The sequence below is a fragment of the Piliocolobus tephrosceles genome, chromosome 21, assembly GCF_002776525.5.
Source record: "Piliocolobus tephrosceles isolate RC106 chromosome 21, ASM277652v3, whole genome shotgun sequence".
Classification (NCBI taxonomy): Eukaryota; Metazoa; Chordata; class Mammalia; order Primates; family Cercopithecidae; genus Piliocolobus; species Piliocolobus tephrosceles.
Genome location: NC_045454.1, coordinates 18142530 through 18158324, shown reverse-complemented (window position 1 = coordinate 18158324; position 15795 = coordinate 18142530). Strand labels below are relative to the sequence as shown.

General features: G+C 47.5%; 1 protein-coding gene across 2 annotated transcripts in view; it reads left to right on the top strand.

Annotated features, from left to right (window-relative positions):
• SAMD4B (sterile alpha motif domain containing 4B) overlaps positions 1-15795 on the top strand; it is a 42075-nt gene that overhangs the window by 6348 nt on the left and 19932 nt on the right. The window contains exons 2-3 of one of the 2 annotated variants that reach the window (XM_023229386.2): positions 5860-5921; positions 8554-8954. In XM_023229386.2, the coding sequence (XP_023085154.1) occupies positions 8759-8954 (196 nt within the window). In that variant the 5' untranslated portion in view covers positions 5860-5921; positions 8554-8758. The remainder of the gene's footprint in view (positions 1-5859; positions 5922-8553; positions 8955-15795) is intronic. The other variant, XM_023229388.2, reaches the window with a different exon arrangement.

Below are 15795 nucleotides of genomic sequence, written 5' to 3'. Positions count from 1 at the left end.
AGACAATCCATTTGTCCAGATGAGAAATGGTGACATAAATGTGGTGGTGGTAGTGAAGATGGAGAGAAGCAGATGTATTTTGGGTGTGCAGAAAACAGGACTTGATGATAGGATTAGAGAAAGAGAGGAATCTAGGATAATAATAATAGCCAAGTCATTTATGCCTCACAACTCTATGAGAGTAGGCACTATTATTATTTTCTGTCTTCCTCCTCAATAGGTACTATTATTACACCCACATTACAGATGACAAAACAGGCACAGCAAGGTGAAATCATTTGCCCAAAATTACACAGGTAGTAAGTGGCAGGCCTATATTTCCAACCCAGCAGTCTGGTTCTAGAGCCACTTAGGTTTAGGGAAAGATAAGGAAGGCGTGTGTAGCTGACATTAAGAAAAAAGAAATATCAAGACCTAATGACTGGGTCTTTGGGAAATGGAAGAAGTCAAAGATGACTCAAAAAATGTCTCAGTTGGCCGGGCGCGGTGGCTCAAGCCTGTAATCCCAGCACTTTGGGAGGCCGAGACGGGCAGATCACGAGGTCAGGAGATCGAGACCATCCTGGCTAACACGGTGAAACCCCGTCTCTACTAAAAAAAAAAAATACAAAAAAGTAGCCGGGCGAGGTGGCGGGTGCCTGTAGTCCCAGCTACTCCGGAGGCTGAGGCAGGAGAATGGCGTGAACCCGGGAGGCGGAGCTTGCAGTGAGCTGAGATCCGGCCACTGCACTCCAGCCTGGGCGACAGGGTGAGACTCCGTGTCAAAAAAAAAAAAAATGTCTCAGTTGTCCACAGAGAGGTGATAATTGAATCTACAGGAGTTGATTACATTCCTAAGTGAGAGAAAACAAGCGTTAAGAAGGGAAAGGAAGCACAGGATAAACTTTTCAGGGGAAAGGGTGTCAAGAAATTTAGGAGTGGGAGGAAGAACACTAGCTTCCCCTCTATTCCAGAGTTTCCCAGAGCTCCCCATACTGTGCTTATCTTCCAGGAGGCCCTGCCTCGCTTCTCTCCTCTCCCTCCCTTCCCCAGCACCATTCATACAAAAAGCTCATTCTCTGCTAATGCAGTGTTATACATATTTTGTGTACATATTTCAGGAGTTTCTGGAAATAATGGTTGATTCTTAGAAGTTGGGCTCCCTTGGCTTCTGACAGTCTGTTCTCAGGTTATGAAAGTAAGTTAACCCTAGGTAGCTAGCCTGTTACCTTGTTCATGAAGTGTCAGTTCCTCAAAGGCCTAGGTCGTGCTGTAAAAAGAACTAGGAATGGGTAAAAAGGCAGATAGGATCCCCTTATTTATCCAGAGATGTTGATATTAAGGGGCCCTTAGGCCCAACTTTTACCATGTTACCTAGGCTGGTCTCACTGGGCCCAAGCGATCTGCCCACCTCAGCCTCCCAAAGTGCTGGGTTTACAGGTGTGAGCCACCATGCCCAGCTTCGTTGCATTGTTAAGAGCAAGCAAGAACTCTGAAGCCAGACTGCCTGGCCTTGAAAATCTCAGCTTAGTGTGCAGTCTTCGGCAAAGTGACTGCTCTGTGCCTCAGTTTCTCCATCTGTAAAATGACAATACAATATTCGCATATGTATGTAATATTTTTAAAATAGAGTTTTGGGAATCAAATGTGCTTATCTGTGGAAAGCTGTTAGCAAAGGGCCTGACAATGTATGATGTATGAAGACATACTAAACATCATGATTGCTATTGAAATGTAGTATAGCGGAGGGAAAAAGCATCTTGCTAGTTATTTTTAAATACATTGTTTCATTGAATTCTTCTAACAAGCTTCATTGAGGAAGAAACAGAGTTACTTGCCATAGTCAATACAGCAAGTAAGTATAACAGAGAACCAGGATTTAAGCCAGGTCTGACTCCATATCCTGCTTCTCAATGAAGAGAGCTGGCCTCCAGAGGCACTGTTTATGGGCATATAGGCCTTTTCTCACTGGGGCCAGAGAAGAAACCCAGAGGGCAGTTTGCCCTGGAACATCTTAACTTTTTTTTTTTTTTTTTTTTTGAGATGGAGTCTCGCTCTGTCGCCCAGGCTGGAGTGCAGTGGCCGGATCTCGGCTCACTGCAAGCTCGCCTCCCGGGTTTACGCCATTCTCCTGCCTCAGCCTCCTGAGTAGCTGGGACTATAGGCGCCCGCCACCTCGCCCGGCTAGTTTTTTTGTATTTTTTAGTAGAGACGGGGTTTCACCGTGTTAGCCAGGATGGTCTCGATCTCCTGACCTCGTGATCCGCCCGTCTCGGCCTCCCAAAGTGCTGGGATTACAGGGTTGAGCGACCGCGCCTGGCCTTTTTTTGTTTTTTTATTGAGACAAAGTCTCGCTCTTGTCACCCAGGCTGGAGTGCAGTGGCGCAATCTCAGCCCACTGCAACCTCCACCTCCTGGGTTGAAGCAATTCTCCTGCCTAAGCCTCCTGAGGAGCTGGGATTACAGGCGCCTGCCACCATGCCCAGCTAATTTTTTGTGTTTTTAGTAGAGACAGGGTTTCACCATGTTGGCCAGACTGGTCTTGAACTCCTGACCTCAGGAGATCCACCCGCCTCGGCCTCCCAAAGTGCTGGGATTACAGGTGTGAGCCACCTCACCTGGCCTTTCTCCAGGTGGGAGTGCAGTGGCACAGTCTCAGCTCACTGCAGCCATGACCTCCAGAACTCAAGTGATCTTCCCACCTCAGCCTCCTGAGTAGCTGGGACTGCAGGTGCACGCCACCATGCCTAGCTAATTTTTGTAGAGACAGGGTTTTGCCATGTTGCCCAGTCTGGTCTGGAACTTTTAGCTTTTTTTGTTGTTGTTGTTGTTGTTGTTGTTGTTGTTGTTGTTGTTGTTGTTGAGACAGAGTCTCACTCTGTTGCCCAGGCTGGAGTGCAGTGGCACAATCTTGGCTCACTGCAACCTCTGCCTCCTGGGCTCAAGTGATTCCCCCGCCTCAGGCCCCCAAGTAGCTGGGATTACAGGTGCACGCCACCACGCCTGGCTAATTTTTTTGTAATTTTTGTAGAGACAAGGTTTCACTATGTTGCCCAGGCTGGTCTCGAACTCCTGAGCTCAAGCAATCCACCTGCCCAGGCCTCCCAAAGTGCTGGGATTGCAGGTGTGAGCCACTGCGCCCAGGCTTCTTAGCCATTTTGTTAACTTCATTTCCCACCTCTGGAGGATGGTAGGGGCTTCCCAAGAAGATCACTTGGACCTCTTCAAGTATGGCAGCAATATTGCTGGGCTGTTGGAGAGACTTTTATTATAGAGGCCCCCCTCTTGTGTCTTTCCTCAAAGACAAGGAGTCATTTTTGGTCACATGAGGACAAAGAGACCAGACCAGTGGTGAATTCTGTTTTGCATGGGAATTGTCAAGGCTCTTTCAGTTTTAACTGAAACCCAACTCAAACTGGCCTAGGTCAAAAAGGAATTTATTCGTCTATGTAACTGAAAAGAGTGGGCCACAAGGGGGAGGCTTCAGGCTAGCTGCATCTAGGTTTTAAATCATGTGAACAGACCTCCCTTTCCCCCTCCCCCATCTCTTGACTCTACTGTTACCTGTGTTAGTTTCATTCTGAAGCAGGCTTCCACCATGAAATAGAAGAAGTGGCAACTGGTGACATCATGAGATGATGTATAATCTGAGCAACCCTAACCAATAACTTATTTTCCTTAGTAGTTCCAGCAAAAATCCAGAGAGGACTATCCTTGGCCAGGCTTTACCCCATGTCCACTTTTGGAGCCAAGAAAGACAGTTCCTTCTCCAAGGGGAACCCAGGGTGTTGATACTAGAAGATGGAAATGGATACAGTAAGATGCTGCCACAGTGAGATGCCTCACCCAGATCCCCCTCTGTCACCCCAGCCAAGCACATGGGATAGAAAGTAGCAGGCGGCCTCTGGCCCTTCAGTGGAAGAGGGCCATCCAGTCCTCTCCAGTTAACATCTAGACCAAACACAAAACATCCTTCTCTCATCCAGAAGACATAGGAACCCTTCCTTCAGGGATGATTTTTTTTAACAGTGAAATCTTAAAAGTAACTGTTTCACTAAAGCCTCCAGTGTTTACTGAAGACTGTCAAAATCATCCTCCATCACTAGATCTTCTCCACCAGTCATATTCCCTGAGCAGTGGGGTGGCTTGAAGGTATAAACCAGAGAGGCCCAAGGGAGGGGTAGTTAGCAGACTTCTGGTCTTTTTCTAGTTTGTGCTCATCTGTTCCAAGGACCACAGGTATGTTTTCTTCTGTGTAGTCATTCACTGTTGTTCTAATGCGATTCGTTTCCCACAGTTGAAAATAGGGGGATTTTACTTTAAAACCCAGACATCTAGCTCCTCTTTAGCCGGGTGGGGGGGGGGGGGGGGGGTGGACAACTAAGATGTAACAATACTGGACCCACATTCCTTCATTCCTTCATGGTAACAGTTGATAAGAGGTAGATAGTGACTTCTCCCTTTAAACTGGATGTGGACTTTCCAACTCACCATAGTCCCAGTTGGCCTGCTTTGTCAAAGCCTGGCCTTGTAAGCATCATGTTTGAGACCCCATTATGTCCCAAAGCTTTGCTTCTATCATTTGGCCTGGGGGGAAAAGCTGGATTAATGTTTAGTTAGCAGCTTATTGGGTGGATGGAGGCGGGGGATCAGTGCTGTTGCTTAGGAAAAGTAACAACCCAGTAAAAGAATTTATGGGAAAGAGTGTGCACAACTTTGGTCTGTTTGTGGATTTGGTCGTTTTTTTTTGCTGTAAATGCTGTTGGCATATCAAACCTCCCATCACAAATGTTCCCTCTGAAATAGTAACATGTCCTTCTATCTTATGAGTTGCCACCCAGTGAAGGAATCCCTCCCACTCCCAAGGGATGTTCATCCAGCCTCCGCTTGACCACTTCCAGCAGCCAGGGAGCTTATTACCTCCTCACATGGCAGCCAGTTCCATTCTTGGACAGATGCGTTATTTTAAAATTCTTCCTTATGTTGAGGCAGCTGCTGCCTCCTTGGGACTGAAAGCCACAAAACGCTGGAGCTGAGAAGGAAAACCGATTTTTTTTAGGCGCATGAGCTACCACTCATCCACCCTGCATCCAGGGCAAACATTGATAATTAATCACAGCACTCTTTCTCACTGAGTCAGGAAGTATGCTGCCTGAAAATTGTTTTTCATTAAATTATTTTTTAAAAATTACAAAAGCAATATGTATTCACTTGCAGCTAGTGAAATAGTACAAAGTTATATAAAGATAGTGTTAATAATCCCCCTGTTTCTCCAAGATAGTGTTAGCAGCTGAGGGTGTATTCTTCTATACATTTATACACATACAGACATAGATATTAATATATAAGATATATAAAGGGTTTTGTATGTGGCTTCTTTTAATTTAAAAAATGGCATTATATTGTACATATTACTGTGTAACTTGTGGACACCCCTCCAAGTAATTACAGATCAAAGATTGTATATAGCTTTGGTTTTTGTTTCCTTCTTTTTGAGATGGAGTCTCGCTCTGTCACCCAGGCTGGAGTGCAATGGCATAATCTCGACTCACTGCAGCCTCCACCTCCCGGGTTCAAGTGTTTCTCCTGCCTCAGCTTCCCAAGTAGCTGGGACTACAGGCGCCCGCCACCACACCCGGCTAATTTTTGTATTTTTAGCAGAGATAGAATTTCGCCACCTTGGCCAGGCTGGTCTCGAACTCCTGACCTCAAGTGATCTGCCTGCCTCAGCCTCCCAAAGTGCTAGAATTACAGGAGTGAGCCACTGCGCCTGGCCAGATTAGGCATGTTTTTAATAGATGTGTTATATCATACAATGTGAGATCTGCCCCAATTTGTTAATCATTCCCCGTTAATGGATATTCCCATTCATTTCTTCAGGATTCTTCTCATCGCAGTGCTCCAGGCAGCCAACTACCAATCGATTGGAGTTAGCCTGTGAGGTAAAACCTATTTGTCACGTCTCACCCAGTCCAGCTCCTTATCATACATTCTAGAGAAGAGAACAGGCTAGCTCCGTGATCAAAGTGAATCGGTGGCTTGGGGCAGGACTAGAACTGAATTTTCTTGACTTTCAACATTTCCCATATCCCATGTTGTCACTCCCTTAGAGTCATCTACCCTGCTTTTCTCCTCTAGAGTAAAAGAACAAATACAATTTCTCTTCTGTGTGCTACCTCTTCAGATATCCAAAGTCAGTTATGCCATTCCCCTTAAGTCTTCTCTTCCCTAGAGGAAATCTCCTCAGTGCCTTCATTTTTTTTTTCTTAAAACAAGGTTTTCAAATTCCTTTACCATCCTATGAGCTGTTCCTTCTATCTTCTTTCCGCCCAGGGCTGTAGAAATCCCAAGTGTGGCTTCCACATTCACCTTCTATAGCTATTTATTTATTCAATAAATATGTATTGAGCACCTTCTGCATGCCAGGCACTGGCTGACTGTATGGCTTGCATTTTGGTCAGTAGAGAGAAACATAAATAAGATGATACCTGAGAGTGCCAAATTATATAGGAATGAAATAGTGTTAATATAATTGGAGGAGAAACTCCTGAGATTGGATGGTCAGGGAAGCTGTCTTTGAAGAAATGGTAGTGAGCTGAGACCTGAATGACAAGTAGGAGTCAGCCTCTAGGGGGAAGACAGTTCCACTGAATAAGAAATAATTTGGTACAAGGTGAGGTTGGAGTGGCCACAGGAGTCCTATAGGGCTCTGTAGGCCAAGATAAGAAGTTTGGAATTTGTTTAGATTTTTTTTTTTTTCTTTTTTTCTGACACAGAGTTTTGCCCTGTCACCCAGGTTGGAGTGCAGTGGCGTGATCTTGGCTGACTGCAACATCCACCTTTCAGCTTCAAGTGATTCTCATGCCTCAGCACCCCGAGTCACTGGGATTACAGGTGTGCACTAGCACGCCTGGCTAATTTTTGTATTTTTAGTAGAGACGAGGTTTTGCCACTTCGGCCAATCTGGTCTTGAACTCCTGACCTCACGTGATCCACCCGCCTTAGCCTCCCAAAGTGCTGGGATTACAGGCAAGAGCCACCACTCCTGACCTTGTTTAGATTTCATTTAAGTGCAATGGGAAGTCATTGGAGAATTTTAGGCCAGGGAGGTGACATCTGATTTCCCTTTAAAAAAAAAAAATTGCTGGATGTTTGTTTAACTTGGAGCAAGGTTTCATTTTCCCTCATACCTTTCTTGCTTCTTACATCCAAAGGGATTGGCAACCAGGCCAGTTCCATCTGTTTAGGGGCCTCACAGGGGATCTGTGAGGCAAGTCACAGCTGTTGCCTAATGTACCCCACAGCCCTCCTGAGCAAGCGCAGGGAAGTTCAGAGAGATTTGAATAGCTCCCTTAGACCTGAGCCCAGTAGGTTCAATGGGTCTTTGTATGAAGTTCTCAGTCCAGGGAACCTTAGTCCTTTGGCAGCCAGAGAGGGATGGAGCTGAATGTGGTTTGAGGATAGCGCCAAGGGCACTGGTTGCAAAAGAGACAGATGGAAGAAATGTTGAATGGAGATACGGAGCTCGAGACACTTAGAAAAAGGCTTTGGAGTGGTGTCCAGAAACCAGCCAACTGAAAAATAGAGCTGTTGTTTGCCCAGTTGAAATAACTTTTCTGTAGTTCCTGCCTAAGAGGGGGATTTGGACACTTTGCAGCTTGTGAGTTTTTGACTTTTGATCTGTCCACTTCCCCTTAGGTTGGCATTTTCTTGGCTTCCAAGAGGAGCCTGAGACAAGCTGGCATCTCTGGAAGTCAGGGGGACTTCCCAACCAGAGAGTTTAGGTTTGGAGCAGCCTTCAGGTGAATTAAGAGGACAGGGAGCGATTCACCTCAGAATAGAGATGAGTAAAATCTGATAAATCAGAGCTATACCTTTTCCAGAGTCAGGGAGCTGTGTTAGAGGGGGTGAGATTCCCTCAGCCTGTTGGTGATCTTTGAAAAGCCCTTTGTCCATGCCCACACCTGATAGATAACCCAGCCAGTTACTGATTAGATGACTGGCTGCATACCTGAGATCTCCACCAGGGTCACTACCCCACCATCCCTCCTCTGCCAGCATTGCGGGACTAGCTTGAAGTAATTTAAAGAGCCCTTGGAGTCCTATCAGTAGGTTAGCAGACACACTGTCTAGCTCTCAGAGAAGGTAGCCAGAAACCAGCAAGGTCAGAGATGTGCTGTGCTTAGTCATGTCACCTTGGGCCAGATCGCCGTCAATTCATATCTTTTCTCATAATTTGCAGCCTTCTATTTCCCACTTCTGAAAAATCTTTCCAGTGTATTTTCTGTATTAAATCCGCTTCCTTTGACACTATGACAGCCAGGTGTGGGGGCCGACATCTCCTTGGTCTCTGGGATAAGCATCTGAGTCCCAGTCACGCCTTTTCTCTGGATCTGGAGATTTGGGTGAAAGTTGCTTTAATATCTGGTGTTGGCTTCATCTTTCTTCCAGGAGCTCAGCAGAGCAAGTACCCTGAAAGAGAAAGGCATGAGGCCTTCATGCCCCCTCAGCCCACACTCACCAGGCAAGTTTCAGCCCCTTCTTTCTGTTTGACCCCTTTGCTTCCTTTTTCAGGAGACTGGAGAGGCGTGGCTGGACCAAGACCTCCCCCCATGTGAGCAGGCTTCCTCCTCCCCTAACAATCGTTGCCACGACGCCCAGAAACGTCCTTAAGCCCTGGCCCTCAGGGGAAAGGTAACAGGAGGCCAGAGCCGGGACCATGTGACGGCGCTGGCCCTCGCCACCGCCGTCCCCCCACCCTGGCCCCAGGCCTGGCACCATGATGTTCCGAGACCAGGTGGGCATCCTCGCTGGCTGGTTCAAGGGCTGGAATGAGTGTGAGCAGACAGTGGCCCTGCTGTCACTTCTGAAACGGGTCACCCGTACCCAGGCCCGCTTCCTGCAGCTCTGCCTGGAGCACTCACTGGCGGACTGCAATGACATCCACCTGCTGGAGTCGGAGGCCAACAGTGCTGGTGAGTCTCCACCCTTAGAGATGGGAGCACAGCAGGAGGGAGACCTGGAATAGATGTCACATGGCTAAGGAGGTCAACTCAACAATGGGGCTAAAAAATGTGGGTTCTAGGCTTGGTGGGTGGGGAGTTCCTTACCTCCTAAGTTGTCATCATGGGTCTTCTGGGACTGTGTTGCCATAAATCCTCAGGCATGGCATGGTAGACTTATGGGAGAAGGCAGTGCAAACTGGAAACTCCCCATAACAGGAAGATCATGTAGAGTGGCTTATGTGGGCTGCTGAAAGGGACAGACTAAATTAGTCGTTATGAAAGGGATATAGAAGGTGAGCAATAATTTATTTCTTAAGCTTCAGGATATCAGGACTAGGAGGGAATTTGAGAACTCTTCCAAAATTCATGTCATCCTATACTATTCTTTACCCTCAAAGTTAGGTTAGACTTAAAGCATAAGCAGCTTCCAGTTCCAGAGAGTTTTGAATTTAGATACAGTTCATCCTGTCAGTTCCCTAAGTACTTATTAGAGAGGCACTCTGTGTCCTGTGAGATTGGCATTGGGATGGGTGAGCCAGGCTTCTCTAAGACCTGTCTCTTAGGCCCCAGTTGTAGACAGGAGTCAGGCTAGAATCAGGGGCTACTGCTGAAGCTGTTCTGGCTGTCTGGGCCTCCACAGGGCTGGATGGAGAACTGTTGATCCCAGTGCCGGATGGGAGAGTTGGAGGCCAGAGAAGAGGGAGGGTAGTGGATACCTGAAAGCTAGCTGGGAAGGGAATCAAGGGGCTCCATGCAGTTTGTCCAAATTAGTCACCCTAACTCTTTGCACGTTCTTCAGAATAATAGTTCATATTGAGCCCTTACAACAAGCCAAGTACTGTCTTTACTTGTATATTAACTTTAAAAGCAGTGTTCTTGGCCAGGTGCCGTGGCTTATGCCTGTAATCCCAGCACTTTAGGAGGCCAAGGCTGGCAAATCACCTGAGGTCAGGAGTTCGAGACCAGCCTGGCTAATGTGGGAAAACCCCATCTCTATTAAAAGTACAAAAATTAGCTGGGTGTGGTAGCAAGCGCCTGTAATCCCAGCTACTCGGGAGGCTGAAGTGAGAGAATCGCTTGAACCCCGGAGGTGGAGGTTTCAGTGAGCCAAGATCGTGCCTTGTACTCCAGCCTGGGCTATGAGAGCAAAACATTGTCTCAAAAAAAACAAAAGCAGTGTTCTTGTGTGGCTCTCAAGTCAGACTAAGTTTAAATCCCAGTTCTGTTACTTGCCGTATAACCAAGTAATTTAACCTCTATGTGCCTCAGTTTCCTGTGCGCCACCACACTTGGCTAATTTTTGTATTTTTAGTAGAGACGGGGTTTCACCATGTTGGTCAGGCTGGTCTCGAACTCCTGACCTCGTGATCTGCCCACGTCAGCCTCCCAAAGTGCTGGGATTACAGGCGTGAGCCACCGCACCCAGCCAGTTTCCTCATCTTAAATTCAAGATGATGTCCTGAGAAGTATGTAACCTCAGTAAAAAGAAAAGGAAAGAAAAAATCAAGATGATAATTAATATCTGCTTTCTAGGGTAGTTGTGAGGATTCAATGAATTAACACATGTGGCCGGGCGCGGTGGCTCACGCCTGTAATCCCAGCACTTTGGGAGGCCGAGGTGGTGGATCACGAGGTCAGGAGATCGAGACCATCCTGGCTGACACGGTGAAAACCCATTTCTACTAAAAATTACAAAAAATTAGCTGGGCGTGGTGGCAGGCGCCTGTAGTCCCAGCTACTCCAGAGGCTGAGGCAGGAGAATGGCATGAACCCGGGAGGTGGAGCTTGCAGTGAGCCGAGATCGTGCCCCTGCACTCTAGCCTGGGCGACAGAGCCAGACTCTGTCTCAAAAAAAAAAAAAGTGTAGCTTCCTACATGCCTGACATGTAGTAAACACTTAATAACTACCAGTTGTTATTTTTAATGTCAATGACTGATTTAGTCCTCACAGCAACCCCATGAGGTAGGTCCTGTCATTAGCCCCATTTTACAGTGAGGAAATAAGCGTGGGCTGCTAGGATTGGGATTTGGGGAGCCACACAGCTGCCTGGCCTCCCTCATCTCCCTAGGCCCACCTGCCTTAGCATCAGTCACCCTTATTTTACTGAGTTTTTATGTGGAAGTCACAGAAGCAGCATGATCGTAGCAGGAGACGGTTGCTCAGGCCAGGTGTCACATCAGCTTAGTTCCTAGTCTGGCAGTAAGTTCTTAGTCCTAGACAAAGAGCAATAAGAACCCAGCTCAGCTGCAGCAGGCTCAGAGCTCAGCCATTTCTTACCCCTGCCACACTCTCCACCACTCTAATACTAAAAGCAGGAGTTATGTTTGTGGTATAACTCTGCCTTCAGAGTTGGGGCTCCTGTGGGGCAGGCCAGTGTTTTACACAGCTTCATCACACATCCCCACTGCCTCTTCCTGAGCAGGCAGTTGGATTCCCCCTGGGTGCCACTCTTGGCTTTGTATCAGAATCACCAGTAGTACTTGGTAATTTGAGTATTTTTAGTTTTTGCTTTTGTTTTCAGAACTTGTAGTAAAATCAGATAGTACAAAATGTGAAAGTGAGGTTTTTCTTCCAGACTTCACGTTCTCATTTCCTTACGTTTTATGAGATAAATTCCCTGCATATATGAATGCATACATATTCCCCTTCCAACTTTGTCATTGTTTTGTCTTAATACATATGGCCAAACATGCATATTAGCCAGTTTGGTTTTTTTCACTTACCAATTGATTTGAAGATCATTCCATATTCAGCACATATGTCTGTATCTTCTTGTTAAGTATTTATTTACACTTCACAGCAACTCTGTAGGGTGGGCCCTGTTACTCCCCCATTTTACAGAGGAGACTGAGGTCTAGAGATATTCAATGACTTGCCGTGGGTCACACAATTGGTAAGACGTAAAATTCAAATTTGACTTCAGAATTCTTTAGAGGTCTTGACCAATAGACTCCTCCACATGGTACATGTGGTCTTCCTCTTACAAACAGTGATGTAATAAGTACCCTTGAAACATCTCTAGGATGAACTCTTCAGATTCTGCAGAACTGCTAGTTTAGAGGTATATGCGATTAAAATATTTGTTCTCACTACATTGTGCTTGAAAGACATGCTGCATTTTATACAAATAACCTGAGGACCATTCCCAGATGGTTTGCAATGGGATATTGGTGGTAATGCCTAGCCAGGGTTGAGAAGTGCTGTGAAATGGATTGAATGATGAATGAATATATGAATCAAGCTTTTCATCCATAGCCCCATGTCAGATGGTGAGAATATAACAAGCTGGTACTTAAATAGGTGGAGAGGAAAGGAAAACTTAGAATGAGGGAGGGCCATGGTGTGTTCCAGAGTCAGCAAGAAGCCTGCCAGGACTGGAGCAAAGCATGAGTTGAAAGAGAAGTGATCACAGAGGTAAATTCTGGTAGAGTCTTGAATGCCTGTTTTCTAATAGACCTAAGGTCTCTAAGACTAAGAAGGCAGGTGCCTCCTGTCTCACTCCTACCCTCAAGTAGAACCCCACCTGCCTTATTTGTAAAGGAAGGTGCTACTTTCTGGGCCTGGAGACCTGCCTCTAAGAAGGAGCTGTTCATACTCTTGTTTCTCCTCTGGTTATTATGGCCTTCCCATTCCCTGGTGTTTCTCAAACTTGCATCATCATCAGAATCACTGGGGACAGGTGACTGTTAAAATCCAGATTTCTGCCCCCTGTAGACCTACTAAATCAGAATCCTGAGGGGATGGGCCTGGGAATGAGTACTCAGGTTCTTCTGCTCACCGGGTAGTGTGAGAGGTGATGCCCTGCTGGATGATTCATTTGTTGTGAGACATGAGACACCCAAGAGTTGTAGATCCAGCTCTCCACTAACACCTCTTGTGACCTGGGTCAATCCTGCCTGACCCTCTTGGGCCTCAGGATCCCTATTTGGACAGTGAGGGGGTTGTTCTGTTACTTTCCAAGTACTTCTTGGGCTCTGAAATAATGTGTCAAAGAAGACAGAGCCTTGGGAGAGGCCCAGCACATTCTTCTAGGGCAAGAGTTCTTAATATTTAGCAGGATGGACCACTCAGAAAATCTTCCCCTCCTCCCCACTGTCCCCAAAAAGATGCATACCTATTCCACAAACCAAATCTTCAGTTTAGTTGGTTCACTAGTCCCCAGTTAAGAGTTGCCGGGCGTGGTGGCTCACGCCTGTAATCGCAACCCTTTGGGAGGCCGAGGTATGCAGATCATGAGGTCAGGAGATCGAGACCATCCTGGCTAACACGGTGAAACCCCATCTCTACTAAAAATACAAAAAAATTAGTCGGGCGTGGTGGTGGGCACCTGTAGTTCCAGCTACTCGGGAGGCTGAGGCAGGAGAATGGTGTGAACCCGGGACGTGGAGCTTGCAGTGAGCCGAGATCATGCCACTGCACTCTAGCTGGCACCTGTCTCGGCCTCCCAGAGTGCTGGGATTACAGGCTTGAGCCACCGCGCCCAGCCTCCAAGACCTTCTTTAGCTTGGTCTCTTCAAACCCGGAGAGCTGACCAGTGAGGCAGATCCCCTGCTTTTTTCTGGACTGTATCTCCATGTCCCACAAAACCAACCTTACTACTTCCTCCAGTTCTCCAGGAAGATCTTGGGTGTGGGTCAGAGCTGCCCAGTTGCCTGCTTCCTGCTCAGATAGGTCAGGTAGCACAGAGTTCAGCTAGGTGAGTATGTCCCTAGCTTTGTGTTAGAATCCCCCAGGGCCTTTCTAAAAATAGTGTGAAGCACAAGTCCTATCCCTGGAGATTTAAAGCTCCCTGGTTGACTGTGCACCCAGTGGAGAACCACTTGTCTTGATGCTGATGCTGATTCTGAGTAGGCCCAGGAAGGTGGTGAGGATACTGTTTTGTGACCTACTGGAAGTGGGGAGTCGGGGCTTATAGCTGTGGAAAGCCTGGCCTAGGTCATTGCTTCCTCTCAGGCAGCTGGGAAGGTATAGGGAAGTCCTCCAGCCCAGGCAGCCAGCATCAGTTTCATGGAAGTAGGACCTGAGGCAACACCTAGAAACAGAAAAGCAGTATTCAAAGGGTCTCTGGAACAGGGAATAAGAGGTCCTGGGTTGCCCCTTGTTATAATCGCTGTTAGTTCTCCAAGTGCTGTCTTCCCTGCCTCTTTGGAGCTAGAACAATAACCCTGGCCCTCTCCTTTCCCCTATTGCTGACTTGGACCAGAAGGCTGTTCCTGTGGACAGGAGGGAGGAGACTGGGTTCAGGGGAGCTGAATTCCACTTCCCTCCATTGTCCTGTAACTTCCTGGGAGACATTTCCTACATTTTCTTCCTACCGCCTATCCTCTGAGTCAGTCCCCATATCTAGCAGGTTTAAACTCCTCCCTCTCTGGCTCATTCAGTCTGGGTGGGGAAACTGAGGTCAGGAGGGGGCAATGGCAAGTGAGTCACCAGAGCTCAGCCCTGGCCTCCACCCTCCACTTTCAGGCTCTGCTTAACAGTTCATCAAACAAAAATGTGAGCCCCCTGGTCCTCCCCCGTGTTGTGTGAGCTGGGGTGAGGCAGAGAAGGTCATGTGTAGAGCTAAACCCTAGCCCCTCTGACTGGTGCCTGAGGCTACTACAATTGTTGCACCAGGCCAGTACATAAAAATGGGTTTGCTCTTAGGGCAGTTTCATTTGGGGCCTTTAATTTGCCAGGACCCAGGGTCATGACCTGCTTAGCTCAAGTCACCTGGCCAGCTCTGCCCTGCTGCCACTATAGCCAAGGAGGACATTTATACCCACAGTCTTCCTCGATCTCTCCATATTTGCAGAGTCCAGGTTTGCAGCTTGGTGAGAAGCAGCTGTTGGTGTCATAGCATTCCCCAGCCTCTTCCCCCATCCGCCCACCTCCAGAATTTCATCATTGCTTGTTGTACATCTAGCTCCAAGGAACCAGAGATGTGTCTGTTTTTGGTAAATAACTGTGTGAAATTCCCCACCCCTGTCGGGAATCTTAAGGGGAAGGCCCAGATGTGCTCTTGTTGTACATGAACTGTTCCCACCAGCCCTGAAACAGCATGGGCTTTAGATTCAACCAGGAGCAACAACGATAATAGTTAAAATGTACTTGAGCACTTACCACATGCCAGGCACTTTGCATGATTGTCTCATTGACTCTTTACAGCAACCCTGTGAGTTAGAGGCTTTACAGTCCCCATTGCACAGAAGAGGAGACCAAGGATCAGAGAGGTTAAAGGACTGGCCCACAATTATGCTGCGTTATGTCGTAGAGGCAGAGCTAGATTTTGAACCCAGCAAGTTTGCCTGTTGAACTTGTGCTCTTACTTAGATGTACTTTGCTAGGACCTGAGACAGAGTACACCACTACCTTCCAGGGGACCATCTGGGTTCGATTGTGCAGGTATTCGTTGGGCCTCTGCTGTGCCTCTACTCTGGGCCAGACTTTTTCTGATCTGGGCAAGAAACTAGAAGTTCCATCCCCACCCATTATTTGTGGCCCCAGCTGGGCTCACCCCACGGCGTCTGAGGCTGCACAAATTCCTTGGACCAGTTCCAGTACTCACTGATGCTTCTCAGTCATGGAAGGCCCGCCCTCCCCACCACCACCACACAGACACATGAACACACATTTCCCCAGAGTCAGCCTCCATTTGTCCAAAACCACTCTCCCCTTTCTCGGCAGCAGAACAAGGTCCTGCATTGAGCTCAACCCTTGGGGCCGTTCTGTCATGTCCCCTGGCAGTACCAGAGAAGAAGCTGTGTCCCTTAACCCTGGAGTCCTGGCAGCACTCTGGAGTGGGGAAAGGACTAGACAAGGCTTCTCTCT